Raw genomic sequence first — 22,618 nt, 5'->3', positions numbered from 1 at the left:
GGGCTCCGAGGAGGTCCCAGCAGGGCCACTGCTGTCCCCAAGCCGTGGCCATTGGGCCAATGTTGGTGCTGCAGAGCCGGGGGGGTGCGTGGAAGGTGCCCCTGATTTTTGCTTTTAACAGAAAAGGCCAAAACATCCCCAAAAATGAATTCACGTTGGGAAGAACGGTGCCCTCCGCAGCATCCTCCTGCGCTGCCCCGCTCGCACCTTCACCCTCCTTCCTTGTCTGACCGGGTTAGAAATAAAAATAACAACAATTAAAAAAAAAATCCATAAAAAAACGCAGTATAAAAGTCCTCCTCCGTATGCTACAATAGAGGGTGAGCGCTTCTGCTACACAAATACTTTTATTTCCCGTGATTTCTGTTCCCCTTTAGTACAAAACGCGGCGCGGGGAGGGGGCGGCAGCGGGAGCCCCGGCCCCTGCCCGAGCCCCTTCCCCACCACACGCGGACCCTACGCGTTAGTAAACCCTGGTTTTTAAAAAAATGTATTTTAAAGGTTATCAATTCTAATTCTTTACTTTCATTTGAATACAAAACACATAAGTCGCTATTATCTTCCGTGGCTCCCTGAGCTGAATTTACTAAGCTTTCCTGGAAATCATTCCTCGTGGGTTATGTCCGAAGAGCAAGAAGGGCTTGAGCAGAAGTTTCCCACAACGCGGGCTTCCCGTTGTCTCCAAACATCCAAAAAGCGCCCAAAAAAAGGGAGAGGAGCGATCCGTGGAAAGGCCGGCTTGCTCGGCTGCCGTCCCGCCGGCTTCGCCTCCGTCCGTACAGTGTCGGGACACGACTAACACACCGAACAACGCACGTGAACAACAGCAGGAACAACTGGCACCAGGGGACAGCGCCGCTCGCCCCGCGGCGCTCCGGGCGGGAAGGAGGAAGGAATCGCCACCACCAAAACCATCAGTGGATACAGTTACAGCAGACCAAAAATACACAACCAGGCTCCCGGGAGGGGGCCCCCACCCTCCCCAGGCTATTCGCTAGTCCGGTATTTACATTTTTCACAAGTCTTATGCGGAACGCACCAAAAAAAAAAAAAAAAAGGTCACAATAAAAAATGAGTCCTTTATAGTGCCACCAAAGCGCAGACGGAAAGAACCAGAAAACCAAAAAAAAAAAGAAACCAAAAACCCTAAAAAACCAAAACGCAAGTGTTGTTTAGGGCTCCGCTGTGTGCCGTATCTGCAGACCTCCACGCGAATCCGTCCGTGCCGCAGCCGGGCACCCGGCGACGCGCCGAGCCCGGCGGGACCGTCCCGCGGCGCATCCCGCATCCCGCGGCCGCCGGAGTCCTGCGGAGCCGCCAGCCCGGGAAAATCCGCGCCTAGTAGATGACCTCGTAGACTGTGGCCTTCTTGTCCCCGGAGCCGGTCACGATGTACTTGTCATCCGCCGAAATGTCGCAGCTTAGGACGGACGAGGATTCCTTGGACTGCGGCGGGAGGGAGAGGGGGAAAGAGGGAAAAATCAGTGGGTCTTCCCAATGAGGCTGCTGCCCGCGCGTGTGGGCAGGACCGCACGGATGCATCCGGACTGCACGGAAAAGCAGGAGCACGGGGATGCATCCAGGGCTGTGCAGAGAGGCAGGAGCATGTGGATGCATCCCGAGAGCCACATGGAGAGGCTGGACTGCATGGATGCATCCAGAGCCTCATAGAGAGCAGGATTGCATGGATGCATCCAAAGCCTCACAGAGAGCAGGATTGCACGGATGCATCCAGAGCCTCATAGAGAGCAGGAGCACACGGATGCATCCAGAGCCTCATAGAGAGCAGGAGCACACGGATGCATCCAGGGCCACATGGAGAGGCAGGAGCATGTGGATGTATCCAGAGCCACATGGATGTGTCCAGAAAGGAGGGACCATGTGGATGGATGCAGAGAAGCAGGACTGCATGGATGCATCCAGAGCCATGCGGATGCATCCGAACAGGAGGGATCAGACGGATGCATGCAGAGAGGCAGGAATGCACGGATGCATCTGGAGCCACGTGGATGCATCCGAACAGGAGGGACCAGACGGATGCATGCAGAAAGGCAGGACTGCATGGACCCATCCGGAGCCACGCGGATGCATCCAGGACCGCGCACAGAGGCAGGACCGCGGGGTCCTGCTCTCCAGGCCCTGGAATATGCTCGCAGCCGCACCTGGAATATGCTGGCTCCGTAGGGCGTCCTCCAGGCGTTGAGCAGGTTGTCTTTCCCGGTGCTCACAAACCACTTCCCTAGGGACAGGAAGGAGGGAGCCGTTAGCAGCCCGGGATGGAGGCAGTGGCTCTCCCGCATCCGCGGCTCCGGACACCGCACGGCACCGGCCTTCGGCCGCCCTCTCCCCCGCCACGGAGCTGTTTGGAAATCTGTCACCTCCGCTGGGTGAAAGAGCAGGATGGTTTTACAGGAAGAATCCCCCATCTCCTCCTCCTTACCCCAATCCCCAATTTCCTCCTCCGCAGGACAAATCCCGCTGGGAGCGCCGGTGCCGAGCGCGCGCGCTTACCGCAGTAGGCGAACTTGAGGGAGAGCACGCAGCTCTCGTGCAGGTGCAGCTGGTACTTGTCGGGCTTGGTGTGGTGCAGCACCTCCACGTTGCTGCTCTCCATGCCCACCGCCAGCCACTCGCCCGTCGGGCAGTATCCCAGCGAGAAGATCTGCAAGGACACACGGACTCGCTCCGTCCTGCTCGCGGGGCGCTGCGCGCTCCGGGAGCGGTGCTGGGTCCGGCTCCATTTATTTTAACCCGTCCTGATTTTTGCATCCCCTCTGCTTGAGCTTTGCCCGGACAGCAAGGCCAGTGACTGGAGAGAAATGGCCCGGCGGGCTGGGAAGGATGCAGCCCTGTGCTCATAAATCTCTGATGTCCTGAGCTGTGGGAACACCAGGCTCAACACACCCAGCACTGTCCTTTTGCTCATCCCAAAAGGCACTCGAGGCTCCAAAACAGCCTCTCGCAGTGCCAGGATGCCTGCCAGGGTATACGGATAGAAATCATCCTGGCATTCTCCAGGAGAGAAAACTGTGCACAGAAGGCAGCGTGGATAGATAAGCTCCAAGTTATGGATACCCGCGCCCGGGAATCACCACGGGACTGTGTCTGGAAACCCAGTCTCCCAAGGCCATGGGCTAATACGTGGAAATCTGGACGGCCAGCTCTGTGGGATGAGCAGCAGGACTAGGAAAACACCTCGGGAATGAGGCTTGCACGGATGAAAAGGCACCACGAGAGGAGCCAAAAGGGCAGCCTGGGGAGCCCTGCAGCCTGGCTGGCTTGAACGCTTTTATGTGACACCGGGGACACGGCTGCTGGTGCCAGCACGGACCGTCCTGCGCTCACCTGCGACGTGAAGTCGTGCTGCTGCAGCTGGCGGCCCTCGCGCAGGTCCCACGAGCGCACCGTGTTGTCCAGGCCGCCCGTCCACAGCTTCGTACCGTCGTGCGAGATGTCTATGCAGCTGGCGCCGTCCGTGTGCCCTTGGAATTGCCTTCAAAGGAAGGAATGGGACCCTTGGAGGAGGAGCGGCAAATCCCTCTGCATCTCCAGAGCTTTCCTTGCACCAAGGGCAGCCGCAAAGCCACTGCTCTCCCCCCATATCCCAAACTGGGGCTAGGCCCTGGCAAAGCAGCAGCTTGCGCGGGAGACGATCCCATTCCAGCAGGGAAGGCTGCCCGAAGGAGCCCGGTGCTCGCGCTACAGCAAGCGGCACCAGTTGCCTCTCTCATCACCACCCTCAAGGTTTCCATCCCAAAACACGTCCCCGCTCGCGCACCTGACGAGGGTCTGGTTGTGCAGGTCCCACACGGCGATGTTGCCGTCGCTGCAGCACGAGAAGCAGACCTTGGCGTCGGGGCTGATGGCCAGCGCGTAGCACGCGGGCGCCGACGACGTGAGCTCGGCCTTGATGCGCGGCGTGGGGGACGCCAGGTCCCAGATGGTGAGCGTGCTGGCCTCGCCGCCCACGATGAGCGTGCGCCCGTCGGGAAGGAGCTTGCATGAGCGGATGTAGTTGTCCCTGTTCTGGAGGGGACAGGGCACAGGGGACGTTACGGGCAGGGAAACCAGCGGGGACAAAGTGCTGAATGATGGGCACGAGCCAAACATGGTGTTGGCATCAGGGGTGCGGTAAGAAGAGCGTCTGCAGCAGGTCAAGGGAGGGGATCCTGCCCCTCTGCTCAGCCCTGCTGAGGCCACATCTGGAGTATTGTGTCCACATCTGGAGTATTGCGTCCACATCTGGAGCACTGTGTCCAGTTCTGGGCTCCACAGGACAAGAGGGATGTGGAGCTGCTGGAGAGAGTCCAGCGCAGGGCTACGAGGATGATCAGGGGCCTGGAACATCTGCCCTGTGAGGAGAGGCTGAGGGAGCTGGGCCTGTTCAGCTGGAGAAGAGAAGGCTGAGAGGGGACCTGAGCAGTGTCTAGAAGTACCTCAAGGGAGGCAGTGAGGAGGATGGGGCGGCCTCTTTTCAGTGGTGGCACCGACAGAACTAGAGGAAACGGCCACAAACTGAAGCACCAGAAGTTCCACAGCAACTTAAGGAAAATTTCCTTCCCAGTGAGGGTGCCAGAGCCCTGGAACAGGCTGCCCAGAGAGGTTGTGGAGTCTCCTTCTCTGGAGATCTCCAAACCCGCTTGGACGCAGCCCTGTGCCACGTGCTCTAGGTGACCCTGCGTGTGCAGGGGTTGGACTGGATGATCCCTAGAGGTCCCTTCCAGCCTTGGGCATTCCGTGATTCTGTGATTCCACGATTCTCTGCTCCGGGGCAGCCACCCTGAACGCCCCAGGCCCCCGCTGTCCCTGCCCCGACCCCGCTGTCCCCTTACCAGGCAGTCCAGCTGCGAGATGGGGCTCTTGCTGCCCGGCTGGCTGATGTCCCAGATCTTCACGCAGCCCTTGCCGCCGGTGTAGACGTGCCGCGTGGGGTTGCTGATGGTGACGGCGCACACCACCTCGCCGTGGCTCAGCGTGTTGATCTGCCGCGCGTGCCGCGGGATGCCGGGGCCGGCCAGCGCGTCGTGGGGGAACGGCACGGGCTGCATCTGCCCGTCGGCGCTCACGTGGAACGAGTAGGCGCTGCGGGGAGGCGGCGCCGGCACCGTGAGCGCCCGGCGGCACCGGCACCGCGCGCGCGTGTCCCGGCGCCCGCGCGTCCCACGGGACTTACGGCTTCCCGCCGGGAATGGAGGCCAGGCTGGTGGGGAGGCCGGGCGCCCGCATGGGCGGGTGCGGGTCGAAGCCGACCTGCAAGAGACACGGGGCGATGCCGGCGCGCGCTGCCCCCCGCCCCGGCCGAACCCCGTTCCTTCCCCCCGGCACGGAGGGAACCGGGCGAGGAGTTTGGGTGCGCGCATGCAAGCCCTGCTGCATGCAAGCCCTGGCAGCTGCATGCAAGCCCTCCTTGCTGCACGCAAGCCCTCCTTGCTGCATGCAAGCCCTCCTTGCTGCATGCAAGCCCTACTGCATGCATCCCTGGCAGCTGCATGCAAGCCCTCCTTGCTGCACGCAAGCCCTGGCTGCTGCAAGACCCCAACCCGCAGCGCCTCGCCCCTTGTTGCAATGGCTTGGATACAGGTGAGTGAGTTTTTAGCAAGAGAAGGCACCAGCGGCCGCGCCACCACTTTTCAAGGGTGCAGAAACCCCAGTGCATCCACCCGTGCCCCTCCAGCATCCACGGTTCCCTCCCGCATCCTCCAAGGACCCACAGCCCATGCAGGGGAGCCCCCAGGTTGCTTCCCACCACCCCGCTCCCCGCCGCGCCGGCAAGAAAAGGAGCTAAAAGTGCTACGTACGGCTCCAAAGCTCACCATTGGCGACCGGCCGTAGGCAGCGGCGGCGGCCGCGGCGGCGCTCATCTGCGGAGGGATGTTGTGGAGGCCGGCGTAGGCGCCGGGGCTGGTCAGCGAGCCGTTCATCTCGTGGTGCCCCATCATGGCGAAGGGGGCGGCGTACGAGCCCCCGATGGAGATGGGCGTCCGCAGCGCCGAGGCTGCGGCGGGGAGGGATGCGGTTATGGTGTGCACGGGACACGCGCCGCGGCCCGAGGAAGGGCATCCGCGTGGCACGGGGATGCCCGCAGCACCGGGATCTGCATGGCACCGGGATGCCCACAGCATTGGGATCTACATGGCACTGGGATGCCCACAGCATCGGGATCTGCATGGCACCAGGATACCCACAGCACCAGGATCTGCATGGCATTGGGACCCCCATGGCACTGGGATCTGCATGACACTGGGAAGCCCACAGCACCGGGATCTGCATGGCACCGGGATGCCCGCAGCATTGGGATCTACATGGCACTGGGATGCCCACAGCATCGGGATCTGCATGGCACCAGGATACCCACAGCACCAGGATCTGCATGGCACCGGGATGCCCACAGCACCGGGATCTGCATGGCACCGGGATGCCCACAGCATTGGGATCTGCCTGGCACCGGGAAGCCCATAACATTGGGATCTGCACGGCACTGGGATGCCCACAGCACCAGGATCTGCATGGCACCGGGAAGCCCACAGCACTGGAATCCAGCAGCACTGGGAGCTCTGTGATCCCTGTGGCACTGCTGCATGGCATTGGGACCCCCATGGCACCAGGGACTCTGCAATCCCCACGGCACTGGCAACTACACGGCATGGGGATCGTCATGGCACTGGGAACTACATGGCACTGGCATCCCCATGGCACAGGGAACCCATGGCACTGGCATCCCCATGGCACAGGGATCCCATGGCACTGGCATCCCCATGGCACAGGGAACCCATGGCACTGGCATCCCCATGGCACGGGGATCCCATGGCGCGGGGACGCATGCGGCACCCACCCAGCGGGTCCATGCCCGCCGGCTTGCCGGGCATCGGCCGGAGCCCTGGAGTCGTACTCGTCCCCGGGGTCGGAGCATCGTTCCTCGGCGTCGGAGTGTTTGACTTGAGCCCGGGCGTTGATGATTTATCGTTCTGCCCAGACAGGGGACAAAACAGAGGATGAGGTTCGGATGCTGCAGCGTGTCCGGCTGCATCCTGCTCCGCCGCATCCCGCCCGGCCGCATCCCACTGCATCCCGCCCGGCCGCATCCCACTGCATCCCGGCCATCGCCGCGAGCCACCTACGTGTCCCAGGTCCTTAGTCTTGGAGGAGGGAGTGCTGCTGGAGGAGGCGACCGAGGCCGGGCTGGTGGGCGCTTCGCCCTTCTTGAGCCCCCGTGCCTTGTCCAGGCCGTTCTCCGGAGGGGAATGGGCCGGGCTGACGCGCGGGGTGGCGGGGTCCTCGTTGGAGACGTCCACGACCAGGTCGTCGCTTTTGTCACCGTCGCTGTCCTGAAATGCCGAGGAGTCACGACCCCGCGGGGCCCTCGAGCCCTCAGACCCATCAAGCTGCCATCACCCCAGTGCATTTGAGAAACATCACCCTAAACCGGCTTGTTTCCACCCAAAGCCTCTCAAGGGCCCCGCGGGCGCCTCCGTGCCCTGGCATCGAGTTTTCCAGCTCCAGAGCGCCTGCGTGACTCACATATCGGCTCATGCTGTCCTTCTCCTCCGCTTTCCGCTTCTTGGAGTCGATGCTGTAGTCCGTGGAGCTCCGGTGTTTCTCGCTGGCTCTCAGGCTTTCCGAGGGCGAGACAGAATTATTCTGGAATAATGGGGAAAAATAAATAAATAAATAAATAGATAGATAGATAGATAGATAGATAGATAGATAGATAGATAGATAGAGTTGGAAGGCAAAGCACAAAGAGAAGGAGCAGCAGTTTGCAAAGGGACAACCCGCGAGGAAGCTGCTCGCAAGGACAGTGCATCCCGTGCAGTCGCTAAGGATGCTCAGAGAGGAGCCTTCCCCATGTGCAGCCTCTGGTGGAGCCCGGCCTCCACCAGCGAGGCTCCGCTTCCCAGGAAGGCTTCGGGAGCCGGGACATCCTGCCCGGACCACGTGGGCAGCCGCGCTCGGCCGTGCCAAAGGGCTTCCACAGGCCGCAGAACCGAAAGCCGCCGGGAAGGACCCTGGGGAAGGAGGCGGTTCCGCGTCCTTCCGCAAGCCCAGCCGAGGCTCCCCCGGTGGCGGCTTTCCCGGGAAGCTCTTCCCTGCGTGCCAAAGGCGGCTCGGAGCGAAGATGGCAGCGCGGAGCTGGGAACACCCCGGCGCGTTGGGCCCGGCTCCAGCGCCGTCCCTCCCCATGCCCTTCAATTAGCCTGCGAGCGGCAGCACAAAAATCGCCGCCGTTTCGCGTCTCGGAGCAGAGGCTGCCGCCCCCACTAAGCAGAAACCTTCCTAAGCTCCTCGGCCTCCCTTTCTTTCCCCGCTGAAAAGGAGAACTAAAGCAGTTCATGTTTCTCCTCGGTACCCGGTAAGCAGCTTTGGATAACACCGGGGCCTTTCTTCTCGGGCAGTCATGCTGAAAACCCTCGCAGCTCCCGCAGAATCATGTCAGGCATTTAGAGGCATCGATCCATTCAGGCTGCCGCTGGCCCGCCGCCAAGCAGCTAAATATTTTTTATTGCCCAGGCAAGGCTCGGAAAATATGAATGACTAACTCTGATTACCGCGCGCATTAAACCTCCGCGGGGAATGGGCGGCGTTGGGGCTTACGGCTCGGGAACGCTCCCATCCTTCCCACCCGCTCCTGCGGCGCGCGGGGCCGGGATGCTCTGCGGTTCCCTGTCCGGGACATTGCGTTATCCGGATGCGTTTGGTACCCGGAGGCCCCGTTGTGGTCCGGGTTGCGCGGATGCAGCGGGGCTTTGCGAGGTGGGAGCTCAGGGGAGCTCTGTGCAGCCCCTTTCCTTGCTAATCCCCACTCGTGCACCGAGACGCTCCGTTAACCGCTCGACCTTCCGAGCGCCGCTTAGCGCAGCCTAATAGCCCGGCCCGTCCCCGCGGATTAGGTGACCCGAGGAAACGGAGCAGCGAGCAGCAATGAAACAGCTTCCTAATTGACAAAGGAGGTGGGATCCTTTTATCCGGGCGCTCTGTCACGGAGCCGATCCAGGGAATGCGCCTCTCGACCGGGAAGGCTCCGGCCAAACATCGGCACCGATGCGGAGCTCGCTCCGGCCCCGGCCTCGCGCCCCGGCCCATGCAGCCCTCCATCCTTGCTGCTTTTCACATGCAAAAGGCACCACAAGAGTCTGGTTTTTAAAACGCTGCCTAAAGCAGAAGCATGCGGCAATCGGAAAGGAAAATAATGGAGGGAAAAGAGCAAAGGGAAAAACGAAAAAGGAGGTCACTGGACTTACTGCACTCGAGTCCCGCTCTGAGAGGCGGCCGGCGTCGCAGGCGAGTCCCAGCCAACGCAAAGAGACAGAAAACGCAGCAAGTCAGAACAAACCTCAGCAAACAAGACAAACCCATCGGCTCCCGGTGTCTCTGGTCCTAACCAGGACCCACCTGCTCCCTCCTCGGCTGCATTTTAAAACCAATCCCCACCTTGTGCTCCCACTCCCTCCTCCCGCAGACGTTTCCTCTGCCCGGGTGATTTACGTGGCAAAACCTCCCGCGCTGAAGTGCGAGAGGAAACGGCATCGACCGCAGCATCGATGCGCGAGCCGGGAGGGCACGTCGGCCGCGTTAGCAGGATGTGGCGAGTCATTAATTTATACCTCAATAGCCCCATTTTCCCTGGGATCTCCTGGTAATTTAAGTCCATGCAGAAAAATTAACGTAATTGGATAATTGCTTCCAATACGTTTTTCCTCACACTGTCATGGGGGAGAACAAAAACCCAAAAGCAGCAGAACCCAACAGGCTGCCTGACGTGGTAAGGCAACCACCCTGTCTATGGGCACGTGAAGGGGAAAGATCTCAGGTCTTGGTCTGTAAATGGACAAGGGAACTTGCAAGGAAATTCTTCAGCACTGTGGATTTGCTAACAAGAATTGCTCATTTCTGATAAAGAGATTAAGCAGCAAGCGTGCAAGGCAGAGCCCCTGGGGCTGGAGAGGGGAGGGCAGGAGGGCACTGCAGAGCATCGCGCCTCACAACCCCTCTGTTTATTTGGGGATGGGTTTTTTAGCTGGTCAGTTGGTTTCTTAGGGTACCCACAGACACTCCACGCGCTCCAGAGGCAGATCCACAGGGAGCCGCCACCAAGGAGATGAACCCAGCGCGGACAGGCACAAACGGAGCGGGCGCAGCTCCGTGTGCAGGGGTCCCTTTGGGGCTTTTGGGGTGTTTCCTTTGCGCTCGCTCACCTCGGTGGTCCAGGTCGTGGTGGTTCTTCTCGTCCTTGACGGCGAGGTGCGCCTGGCTGCCCAGGGCGCCCAGGGCCAGCAGCCCCGAGCTGCTGCCGCTCACCGGCGGGATGCCCGGCGGCTGCAGGCCCGAGGGATGCGGCGGCAGCTGCACCGGGGGGCCGTGCGCGGCGTGCGAGAGGTGCTGGGCCTGGAGCTGCTGCTGCTGCAAGGAGAGCACCCGTGAGCCCGCGGGGACGGGGGTTTGGGGGGTCTCGAGGCGCTTTCGCTCCAGCCCGCGGCGCTTTGCGGCCGCCCCGCGCGGAGACGCCCGGCCCGCCTGGAGGGAGAAGCTCTGTTAGCAGCCGGGAGCAGGGAGGGACGCGGGGAGGGAGGAAGGTGCCGCGGCTCCAGCATCCACGGGAATCTTCTCCAATCCAGGTGCTGCACCACGGCGCTGCGGATCCGCTTCCGCGCTCCGGCGGAGAAGGAAGCGGGAAGAAAGGGAGACAGAGGAAGGAAGCGCGGCACGGAGACAAGACCAGGCAGGGAGCCACGGCAGCCAGGGATCCTCCTGCACCACCGTGGCAAGGAGCGTTCTCACTCGCTTGCTAGGGGCTCGTTTTAAGGAAAACAAACCCCAGTGATGCTCTGCTCCGCATCCGCGGGCACAACCGGGCAGCGCATCCTCCCTGCGGAAGCAGCACCCCACACGCTCCCATGCCCCGTGAGCCGGCGGGAAGGAATCGGCACGGAGCGGCGGCTCGCGAGGATTCCCGGGAAGCGGGAGCCGCCAAGCTGCGGCTTTGCGGGGAGGCAGCAAAGCAGCCAAACGCATCCCGGGATCCTCCGCTTGGAGCACCCGCTCGTGCGACACCCGCGCTCCGCACGCGGCGCCGGGAACCTTGGAGCCACTGAAGTGGGAGGAGGGTTTGGATGGTGCCGGGGAGCCCCGGCCGCGCTGCTGCAACACTGCAGCCTGCAGACCCCAAAGGAGCCTTTCGGACCCGCTGCGCCGCCAGGACAAGCTCCCTGGATCCCATGGGAACGCAGCTCCCAGGAAAAACGAGAAATCCCGTGCCAAGGCCATTCCCACGGGGAAAGGCGGCTTCCTCCCGCCGCAGCGCGGGGCTCGTGACCGAAGGGGCCTATTCGGGCAGGACGCAGCGAGCCGGTGCCACGCGCATGGATGGGGACGGGGAGCCCTCCCCACGGCTGCGCCCGCTCCCGCGTTCTCCCAGGGGAGCAGGGAAGCTCTGAGGAGGCGCCCGGGGCCGGGAGCAGCTGCCGCTTTGGGGACAGAACCGGCGTTATCCTCCAACGCAGCCGCCGCAGCAGCAGGGTCTGCGACGCGGCCGAGGCGCTCGCGGTGCTCCGAGATCCGGGATGCGCCCGGATCCACGGCCTTTCCCAGCCGCCCCGCAGCGTTCCGGATGGAACCCGGAACCCGGGAGGCTCCTCCTGGCAGGGCCACGTGCCCGGGAAGGGGCGGCTGGGGACGGCAAGGGGAGCCTGAAGGACGGGAGGGCTGCGGCGAGCGGGTCACATCCCGGGGACAAGGAAGGGCCACGGGGACGGGGACAGCGGCTGGGGAGGCCGAGGAGGTGCCACCTTCACCAGCCCGTGCCAGAGCGCAGGGCTCCGCGGGCTCTTCTTTCCAAGCTGCCCCCCACTAAGAGCACCCACAGCTCGGCGAGCCCCACGGGCAGCACCAGCACCAGCAAACCCAGCGGCGGGAGCAGCCCGAATCCCTCATTCCAGCGGGATGCCAGCGGGACACGCTCAGGCTCGGCAATGGGAGATGCTCATGCCCAAAGCCGCTTCCCTGCGGGATCTCCAGGCATGTGCCAGACAAATATGGCTAAGATATGAAGAGGTTACCATTTATGAGAAAGGCTGGCAAGGAATATCTTGTACGTAGAGTGTTTTTAATTGGATTATGTACATCATGCTTCATGCCTTTGTTAACTGATTTAATGGTTCACCACTTGAGTTCACCACTTGCGTTAAATTTAGTAAAGTAGTCTAATCATTTCCAGAGCTATAACCAAATCAAGGGCTCAATTTCACAGAAGCCTGCAGCGGAGGAACTGTAAGACAATGGCCTAGATGCATAAAATTAACAGTTCCTGACCTCAAAAGGGGTGAAAAAAGGAGGTTTTAATGATTTGGTGCATTCTTATGCATGCCAGCCCTGTTTCCAGCACGCGCACTGAAATGCTGATACGGATGCACCACGGGCACCGCGTCCCGCGCAAGTGACCGCGGTGACAACCTGGTGCAATGGGGACAAAGCCGGACGCAGGCGCCCAGCACGAGGAGCCGCTGCGGAGGCGGCTGCAACGCTGCAGGTGCTGCGAGCGCGGAGCAACGAGATGAAAAATAAAAATAAAGCTGGGAACCGGCCCCGCGCGGGCCAGCGCTGCGGCTCGCACGGAGGAGCCGCGGGCCGGCTGGGCAGCGCCATTAACCGGCTGGCTGCTTAACGACGGGACGACGCTCGCGCTCGCTCTGATCCGAGGAAGCAATTACCAAGGAAATGGGGGTCACGGGCCCCGCTCATTTACCTTAATTGAATTCCAATATCTGCCTCCAGCTGCCGTGACTCCTAACTACGACTCGGAGCAGCTAATGGAGGCGCCGCGGCCGCCTCGTTTTCCCGTTTCCGCAGGCACCCACGGACACGGCACCCCCCTGCATCCGTCGGGGTCGTTCCCATCGCGGCCGGGATGAGGCCGCTCCGAAAGGTTTGTTAAGAAGCAGGAAGAATCGGGAGCGGGTTAAACGCGAGCGGACAGGGACATGGAGGAGAAGTTCCCTTGCAGCTCAAGAAAGAGGCACAAACGGTAACGTGAAACGAGCACGGAAGCCAGAAGAGCCCTAAGGAAAATCAGCACACGAGGACACGGTGATCGGTGACACGAGCATCCTGCAGACGAAGCCATTTGAGGTTTCAATAAGGGAAAAGGTTTCCTGTGGGCCCGAGGCGACGGTTGCACGGGTTAAAGGCAACAAAAACCGCGAGCGGGCGCGTGGAGCCCCGGCTCCCAGCACATTTCACATCAACATACGGACAGAGACAGCCCTGGGCTCAGGGGCCCCGGGAGGGCCACGTGCCACCGCGGCCACCAGACCTGGTGGCCACCCAACCGATCCCATCTGGGCTCTATTGGCCACATCAGCACCCACAGGGCAACCCGGCCCCGCTGCTCGGGGTGGCAGGTCCCGCTCGCCGCCTGAGCGCAGGCTTGTCTCTGGCCATGGTAAATGATAGGAATAAAAGGGGTATACACACGGTGAGAGGCAGATTGGGAAGTCCACGTACCCCGATGATAGCATTCAACTCCGTCATTGTCACTTGCTTGGCACGCTCAACAGCCTGTGCGACTTGCTGTTGGTGCTGCGGGGACAAGGGGACGCGGCGGCGTCAGAGCCGGGACGGGGACCCCCGTGCAGGTTGTTCCCAGCCCCACGGCACAGAGTGGACCGAGACCCCCATGCCCAAGGCCACCCCTATGTGCAGGTCACCCCCACACAGACTGTCCCCAGCCCCACGGCACAGAGTGGATCGAGACCCCATGCCCAGGGCCACCCCTATGTGCAGGTCACCCCCATGCAGGTTGTCCCCAGCCCCACGGCACAGAGTGGGTCAAGACCCCCATGCCCAGGGCCACCCCTATGTGCAGGTCACCCCCATGCAGACTGTCCCCAGCCCTGTGGCACAGAGCAGCCAACAGGCACCACCTTTTTGCCCCTTTTTGCTTTGCAAATCCCCCTGCTCTAACTCACGGGGGTGGCAGCAAGGTGTCCAACAAGCCCCCCAGCTTCCCTGCCCCATAGGGACAATGCACCCGGGCTCAACGCTGCTCCCCGGGGTCCCGTCACCCACACGGGTGTCCAGGCCTCCCGTCCCCTTCCCGCTGCATCCCCCTTCCCATGGGATGGCGCAGTCGCCGTGCCACGTTCCGGGGGCACCCGCACCAAGGAGCCTCCTTACCTCTTGTGACAGAAAAGGCATGATCTGCGCTAAAATCGTATTCAGCCTTTTAGCAATTTCTGTCTAAAAAAAGGAAGAAAAGAGGCAACAGTTAGTCCCGGACGGCCTGCGGAGAGAGCGTGAGCGCTGAGCTTGCGAGAGCAAGCGCAGGAGGAAGCGGCGGCTCCCGAAAGCGGCAGCGAAAGCGCCCCGTGCGCTCCCCGGGCACGCGCGCCCCGCGCTGAACCCCGGGACGTCCCGGGCCCGGGCGTCACGGGACGGGGTGGCGCAAACCAGGGCGGCCGCTTCCCGCCACCCGGCCTCCCTCGGCTTCAAGGAAATGAGGGCTGGACGCGGCCCGCGGCGCAGGGGACATCCCAGCAAACAGTCAGGATGTTCCTGCAAAAACAGCGTTTTTAGTCTTCTAACAAAGACAGGCGTACGGGAACCATTCCTAGCGGCTCTTAAACAACCGACTCTGCAACACCCGACATGGGCAAACACCACTAATCTGCTACCAGACTGTCAGGGCCGGGACTGCAGCGCAGAGCAGGGGATCTCCCAGGTCGAGGGAGGGGATCCTGCCCCTCTGCTCAGCCCTGCTGTGTCCACATCTGGAGCATTGTGTCCACATCTGCAGTATTGTGTCCACATCTGGAGTATTGTGTCCACATCTGGGCCCCACAGGACAAGAGGGATGTGGAGCTGCTGGAGAGAGGCCAGCGCAGGGCTACGAGGATGACCAGGGGCCTGGAACATCTGCCCTATGAGGAGAGGCTGAGGGAGCTGGGCCTGTTCAGCTGGAGAAGAGAAGGCTGAGAGGGACCTGAGCAGTGTCTAGAAGTACCTCAAGGGAGGCAGTGAGGAGGATGGTGCTGGTCTCTTTTCACTGGTGGCCACCGACAGAACTAGAGGAAACGGCCACAAACTGAAGCACCAAAAGTTCCACATGAACTAAAGGAAAAATCTCTTAAAAGTGAGGGTGCCAGAGCACTGGAACAGGCTGCCCAGAGAGGTTGTGGAGTCTCCTTCTCTGGAGATCTTCAAACCCGCTTGGACGCAGCCCTGTGCCACGTGCTCTAGGTGACCCTGCGTGTGCAGGGGTTGGACTGGATGATCCCTAGAGGTCCCTTCCAACCTTCAGCATTCCGTGATTCCAAGGAGGACGCGCTCCCGTGCGCGGCACTTACGGATCCTCACGAGGAGCAGCAGCCGGGGCCGCGGAGCGCGCGGGGTTTGCTCCGATCCCGGCGGCAGCGACGGCCTTCCCGGCCCGGACGGGAGCCACGCGGGCTGTTCCTGCCACCCTGACATCACGCTCCAGAAATTTAACCCATAACCATTTACACCTGTCGGCTTGACCACATAATTTAGGAGTTTAATAATAACAGCCTATGCTGTCAAAGTGTGGTTTCTGCAACATCTCTATTAACTGGGAATAACATTTTCCTCGAGTGAAAACCCGGATTCACGTTTCATGCGAGTCAGCAGTTCGTATTTTAATCCCCGCTGCGAGGAGCTCCCGCTCCGGCCGGAGCGGTGTCGCGTGTCCCGCCCGGATGCCCGAAATCGGGATTTGGGCCCCCGGCGCAGGAGCGGCCGCAGCTCCGGGGTTAACGCGGCGGCGCCGAGGGCGGCAGCTGTTAAAACAGCTCCTGCTCCAACTCAAACAAGGTCTCAACAGCCGTAAAGATCCGACGGGGCAACAATGGCCGGAGCGGAGCCCTGGAACGCCATCAAACGCCCGGGAATTCCTCCCGAGCGCTCCGTTATCAATGCGGCAGGAGGGATTCATTAGGGCCAGCTCCCCACGCGCAAGGTGCTTCTTCCCGAGGCGGATGGGACGGAACGCGGGCAGGAAGGGCTGGAATGCCAGGACCGACCTTTGGAGGGGGAAACAGGCTCCCTTCGCTCAGGACCGGTCCGACACGAGGGTGGCACCAGAGCAAGGCCTTGCAGAAGGACGATGCTGCAATCGGGCGCTCGGAGAATCCCAAGGTCCGCGCGTGTATCCCGGCGAGCATCGCGTCCCGCTGCAGCCCCCGCGCTCCACGAGGCAGCATCGTTATCCCGGCCTCGCTCGTTTGCACTTCAAAGCCACGGCGATATTTCTGGAAGTCTTCTCAGAAAGAGCTTCCCGCCGCTCCGGTTACACCTGCTGCTTTTATGAGCGTTTCCAGAGGTCAGGCAGCACGGGAGGGACGGCCGGGAGCTCCACAGACCCCAGTGCCGGGAGATGCCCGAGGCCGGAATCGGAGCCGGTGCCGGGCACGTCCCTCCTGCGCCCGGCCAGGCTGACCCGGGCGGCCGCGCGCGGCGGCTTCAAAGCGCCCCGCTGGCGCTCGCGGCAAACCGCGTTAAAGGCCTCTTTGGCATCGACGTATCGATTAGATTATATATAAACTACAGCGCCATTAAATATTTATTCCTTCAGCTGGAGCCTCCGGAGGCGGGACGCAAGGAGCGCCGAGCGCGCTGCCCGGCGGGAGGACTCGGAGTTGCTCCTCCTCACTGCTCCCTAAGGGATTCCAGAATAAATCCAGGTCTTCTGTGGAGGGGGACAGCGTGAGCAGCCCCTCTGCCCGTCAGGAACATCCTTGGGGTGCAACGGAGAATCCAGCATCCAAATGGGTCGGCTCCACGGAGGAAGGAGAGGCTCCTGCTGTGCCCTGGACACCAGCAACCGCCATCCAGGCGGACTCCAAACACCAGGAACAACCGCCGTTGGATCCCAGGCCGGCTTTGCCCAATCCTCCAGCAGGGATTTGCAGAAAAGCTTCACAGTCTGCAAAGGGGTGGCTCCATGGGGAATCCTGCCAGCGGGAGGGCGCTCCGCGTCCCAAAGCGGGTTCCTGTCACCAGGTGGATCGGTAACCTTGAAGCACAGCTCCAGCTCTTCCCTTTCCCGGGCACGTTGGAATCCGGCTGTCCCGGGCCGAGGTTCAGCAGGAGGCAGGAGGGCTCCTGGGTGCCCCGTGGTGGTTTTGCTGGCGAGGAGGAAACGCGGAGCCCCCAACGCGGAGCGCGAAGCCGGCGGCAGCGGCGACACCGGAGCCTCCCCGGCGCGAGGTTCACGCGGGGCAGCGCCGTCCCGGGGCCAGCCCCGCTCGTTAGAAAGGGCAAGGAGTCAGGAGGGCCTGAAATCCCCACTAATCCCCGGCCGCCCCGGCGGCAACCCGAGCCCTGCGCGCGGGGCCGGGCCGAGCGAGAACATTCGCACCGGCTGCCAGCACCGTCACCCGCTCTTAAAATGGCCAAAAGGGCCACCAGGGCCCCCCGGGCGCTCGGGGCACGGTGCCCGCGGCGGCTCGGTGACAAATAGCTGCCGTGGTGGCCCCTGGCCCGGCACCTGGCCAAGCGGGCTTAAAAATATCGCTGGGGGCCTCGGGAGCCACTGGAACGGGTGACCCCGGGCACCGGAGCGGGACGAGGAGGAGCCGCAGCCCCGCGGTGCCGCCGTGTCCCCTGGGCATCCCTAGGGCCACCGGGGCAAAACGCGAGGATGGCCTTAGGACAGGGATAAAACCCTTCCCAATGGGGCTGCCGCTGGGGCAGCGGGGTTGGGGTTGCACTGGGGTAACCGCCAGCCCCAGAATCCCAACCCGCGCTTCCGGATGGAAACGGCGTGGGATAAAGAGCGGGACACGGGCTGAGCCCCTGGGCTCCTCTGCGGGAGCCTCCCGGAGACCCTTCCTGCGCGGACAAAGCTGCGGGATAGCGGGAAGGAGCCGGGAAGGGGCCGCGCGGCTCCGTATGGAACCAGCGGCTCCGTACGGAACCGGCAGCTCCGTACAGAACCGGCAGCTCCTGCGCGCTGCCCTCCCCACCACGAAGCCCCACGGAGCCCAGCAAAGGGGGGCGAGGAGGAGGAGGAGGAAGGAGAGCAGTAAATCACACCACCGGTGGAGCACCAGGAGCATTTGTTGAAACCAGGATATTGTCTCTTTAAGCACATGAAAATAAGGCCCTTGAGCAGTGTGGTTCTCACTCCGGCACACAATTATGGGCACTTTCAGCTGTCTACCACTATTTCAAGTGCTCTCTCCAACCAGGCTGTCAATGGCATGTTGAAAGCTATTTGCGGCTGCTATCGTTATTAGCAAAGTGGAGAGCTGCGCTGATGAGAATTAAATTCGGGGAGGGGGTGTGGAGGGGCGGCCCCGGCCCCATTACGGAATTAGCGGCAGCCGGAGGCGCCCGGGCCCCGTGGGCAGCCCCGGGGCTCCGTGGGGCCCGGCCGGGCGCCCCCGGGCACCCAAACTGCCCCCCGGGCACCCAAACTGCCCCCCGGGTGCCCCTTTGCACCCGAGAGGGCCGGGAGCATCGCAGGAACAAATGACTTGGCTTCTGGAGCGTTTAGCAAATTATTACCTGGCACTCCTCGCTAAGGAACACAACACAAAGTATATTGTGTTCTTGGAATAGTCTGGAAAGAAAAAAAAAATAGAAAGAAAAAGCAGGCTGCTTTTCTCATGCAAGTGTCAGTAGGGCTTAAATTTGTTCCAAAGCATTAAGTGTTTAAACATAATAAAAAAAAATCCCAGAAGTGCTTATGTGGAGAGTTCTCAGGCATAACAACAAAAAAAGAGGCCGGAACAAAGGTTCCCTCCTCCAAGGTGTCTTGTTTCCCGACCTGAAATTAGTTTTTCTTTTGGAATGATTACTCCAATCGGCTGCATTTTGCGATTATCTAGAAAGATCTGGATAAAAACAATGCAAAACAACATGGGAAAGAAAGTTTCTTTGTAAAATCAATTAACCTTAAAAAAGGGTTTCATTCAAGTTAAGGAAAAAACAAAAAAAAAGCACAGGCCTCGTTTAAGAAAGCCGAGCTTGGATAACAGTGTTTTATTCACCAGAGAGCGTCAGATGCAAGGAGCAATTCACTGCGTTATAGGCAACAAAGCGGGTAGTCACTTCCTAAATATTTCCTTGCATATGGAGCTGTTTATGAAACTCCATTTTTCATTTAACAAGCAGCGAAATGAGAATAAAGGGAGGAATGCGCGCGGACACATATGCGCACACTTAATATTCAGCGTAGAAGAGATAATCTGTTATATAAGCCTACAGACAGACAATCCCCTTTTGCTTAAAGATGAAGTATCCATCAATGTTTGTCTCAAGCAGATGTAATCACAAGCAGTCAAGTCTGGAGGGCAGGACACTGCATGAATAATTCAAGCACTTCAGTCTACTTGATTGTGTGCAGATAAACACGAGTCAACCGCTAAACAGGTCAGCTGATAAACTTGTTTGTTCAGGACGAGCCACCCTCAACCAGATGCACCCAGGACCCGGCTGCAATTAGCAGCGGACGCGTTGACGAGGCTGCGGCGGCGCGCGCGGGATCCCGGCGCTCCGGCTGCTTTGTTTTCCCGGGCACCGCGCGCCTCGAAGCATCGGCATCGGCTTCCTGGTTCCCTCCGAAACCGCCCCCGCCGCGTGCCCCACGGCGGCCGCCCCACGGAGCGCAACACGGACCGGCCCACGCGCTCGTGGAAATGGCACAAGGGGCCCTGCCGCTCTGGGAAACGCTCTTGGAAGAGCTTTTGCTCGCAGCCTTTCACCGGAGCGAAACGCGCGCCGCTCCTCGGCAAACGCCGCAGCTTCCAAAGCTTCCGTCCCGAGGAGAAACCCGGCATTTTGCACAATTATTTTGCTACCTCTCCGCACGCACACGGAGTGGCCCCGCGCAACCAGGGATAAAACGCATTCCCGACGGGAAAACGGCCTTCAGCACGGCTCTACTCCAGCCCCTCAGCAGGGATCGCAGGCCGCGCTTCCCTTCGGATGCCCGCGGCCCCACGCGGAAGGGCCTAGGCGCAGATCCGGCCTTCGGGAATATTTCTGGCCACCCCAGGACGCTCGCGGCCTGCACAAAGGCCCCGCGGGACGGGGACGAGACAAGGACACTTTTGTGCAGGCAGAAGCAATGAGGAGAAAGCAGGCGGGATTATCTGCATGGGAGAAGACGCTTTTAAAAAAAGCGAAGACTAAGCGGTAATTATTTTTGTGACTCGGTGGATATGCACCAGAAAGCCGAGGAGAACCGCGTGCGGAGAAAGCCCGGCTCGCAGACAGGCTGCTTTGAATTGAATCAGCCTGCAAATAACACTTCCTTGCTCAGGACGAGCCATGCTGCTCTTATGAAAAAGCACTGGGGAGCCCAACAGGGCTGCCTGCTGAATTGTAAAGTTGATGTCAACTTAGAGCTGCCTTAAGTTCTTAATTAGAACTACTTCTAAAACCAGTAAGCAGCAGCAGCACAAATAATCAGGTCTAATCTCAATAATAACTTTATTGCTTTAAGTTTTACCATCATGTGCCCAGCCTTTAGGCTCTTTAGCTATAATCTTATCAAGGTAGCACACCACATTCTGCTCTAGTCCTCTACATTTTTCCTTCAGGCAAGTTATACATTAGAGCAGACAGGAGAGGAGGAAAAAAAAATGAAGTAACAAACATTGCTTCATTTTCCAGATGCAAAGACAAATGCATGACATTGAGCAACACACCATTAGACACGGCTATCCTAGAAGATAATTCCCTCCTAAGTCTCATGCTACAGTGCGGGAGGTATCAGAGGTATGACCTTAAAAACAGCCAAGTTGTACCAAAAACAAAGCCGCAGGAAAAGGCTCCAGATAAGAGTGTTTGTCAAACGCAAGAACATTCTAATCCAGGTACAGATCCCCCAGGATGCAAGTCCATGCTATTTTCATCTCCTATTTTTCCAAACCCAAGTTTCTCCTGAATATATACAAAAAAATACACCACCGCCTGCCATAAAGTTACTGCTCCAAATACAGCTCCCGGGCCGAGAGATCTAACCTGGAGTCACATCCCTGACTCCAGCACTTATTCCCCATTTACTGCAATCAGGATCTAATTTTTCTCGGGTTGAGAAAAGGGCAACAGGAGATCAATCAGAATCCCCCCCCTTCAAATTACTCACCTGTTTGTGCATTTCAATATTCAAACCATATGACATTTCATAGTACTGGAAAGAAAAAAAAAAAGCCAAAAAAAGAATTTTAATTAATTTAACATAAGGTATTTGCATAAGGTCATTACCAAAAAGAAAACTGGTCAAAACTGCGCTTAAAGCATTTCTAGCCAAGGAAATTATACCTTGGCCTAAGCGTGTGTTTATGGGGCTCGCCTGGCATGCGCTTCCCAGGACACTCCTCGCGCTCCTGTTTTCCTCCCCGAGCTACTTGGGAAAACAAAGCGCGGGGGCTCCGGGCCCCGCTGCACCGGGAGCCGCCGGAGCGGGGGGAACGCGGCTGGGAACGGCCCGGTCCGGCGGTCCCGGGGAGCGCGGAGCGGTTCGGGCGGCAACAAAAGAGCCCGAACCGGGGGGCGCTGCCCGAACCGGGGGGCTGCCCGGGGCACCGCGCGCTCCGGCGGCGGGAGGGTTAACAGGAAACTCGCGTTTTCGCCCCTTTTTAAGGGCTTTTTAAGGCTCCGCCGCGCTCCGAGCGGCGCGGGAGGGGGTCGCGGGGCGGGGACCCCCCGGGCGGCGCGGCCCCCCCCCCCCCCACACCCCACGCGCGGCCCCGCGCTCCACGCGCGCTCGCGGCGCCCCGGCCCTCACCATCACGTAATGGCGCTGCATCTCCGTCTTCTCGTTGGCGAGCTTGTCGTACTCCACTTTGAGGCTGCCAGGGCACAAGCGGAGAAGCCGCCGTTGCAGAGCGCGGGGCGCCGCGCTCGGTGCCGCCACCCCCGCCGCGGCGGCGGCGGCTCCGGGGCCCGGGCGGGGCCGCGCTCGGGGCCGCGCTCGGGGCCGCTCACCTGTGGTACTGCGCTTGCAGGAACTGGAACTCGTCCTTGATCCTGTCGCACGATTCGGCCACGGTGAATTTGAAGCCCGGCTGGCCCGGCTGGTGCGGAGCCTGCGGGGAGCGGCCAGGGAGAGGCGCTGAGCGGCGGAGCGGGGGGGGGCCCGGCCGGGCGCGGCCCGCGGCGCTCGGGACTCACCGGGTGCCGGCCCTGGGGGTACATGGCCGGGCTGGCGCGGATCACGGCGGGCAGCCCTCGCTACGGCGATCGCGACGTGCGCAGCCTCGCGCCGGCCTCGGAGCGCTCCGGGAGAGGCCGAAAACTGGAACAAAGAGACGAGAGGAAAGTCCGTGCGGGGGGCGGAGAGCGGAGAGGGGGGGAGCGGGCCCGGCCCGGCCCGGCTCGGCTCGGCTCGCCCCCGCGCCGCCGGGGAGGCGCTGCGCGCCCGCCGAGCCCCGCGCCGCCGCCCGCAGCGCCGCGGCCTCCCCGCGCTCCCGGGCGCGCTCCGCCGCTGCCTCGCTGCGCGCCCGGGCGAAAAAAAAATATGCAAAAATGCAAAAAAAAAATAGTAATAATCCCCGAGATATTCCTGCGGCGAGAAGAAGGGGGAAGCAAAGCCAGGAACTAACGCCGGAGTCGCACGCGTGCCATGGAGGAGGAGGAGAAGGAGGGAGGGAAGGCC

The 22,618-nt window shown here is 60.9% G+C and overlaps 1 protein-coding gene across 8 annotated transcripts; it reads right to left on the bottom strand.

The window, feature by feature from the left end:
• Positions 1–1,310: 1,310 nt before the first annotated feature.
• On the bottom strand, positions 1,311–22,267 carry TLE3 (TLE family member 3, transcriptional corepressor). Of its 8 annotated transcripts, none has more exons than XM_088532114.1 (19): positions 22,135–22,267; positions 21,949–22,049; positions 21,749–21,812; positions 21,107–21,151; positions 14,170–14,232; positions 13,468–13,572; positions 10,194–10,398; positions 9,240–9,256; positions 7,519–7,638; positions 7,119–7,325; positions 6,833–6,965; positions 5,799–5,995; positions 5,174–5,250; positions 4,833–5,082; positions 3,779–4,026; positions 3,346–3,493; positions 2,512–2,662; positions 2,163–2,239; positions 1,311–1,446 (listed from the first exon to the last, which is right to left on the bottom strand). In XM_088532114.1, the coding sequence occupies exons 1-19, from the start codon at positions 22,156–22,158 to the stop codon at positions 1,339–1,341; spliced, it is 2,340 nt and encodes a 779-aa protein (XP_088388240.1). In that variant the 5' UTR covers positions 22,159–22,267; the 3' UTR covers positions 1,311–1,338. The 8 variants fall into 8 exon arrangements, with proteins under 8 accessions (XP_088388240.1, XP_088388361.1, XP_088388313.1 ...); XM_088532235.1 differs by having other exon boundaries at positions 5,814–5,995; XM_088532187.1 differs by having other exon boundaries at positions 10,194–10,395.
• Positions 22,268–22,618: the final 351 nt, after the last annotated feature.

Source organism: Tinamus guttatus, unplaced genomic scaffold (assembly GCF_059628265.1).
Source record: "Tinamus guttatus ecotype Peru unplaced genomic scaffold, ASM5962826v1 Tinamus_guttatus_pri_ptg000004l, whole genome shotgun sequence".
NCBI classification, from domain to species: Eukaryota; Metazoa; Chordata; class Aves; order Tinamiformes; family Tinamidae; genus Tinamus; species Tinamus guttatus.
The sequence above is the reverse complement of the archived record's forward strand: the minus strand, read 5'-3'. Positions and strand labels throughout refer to the sequence as shown.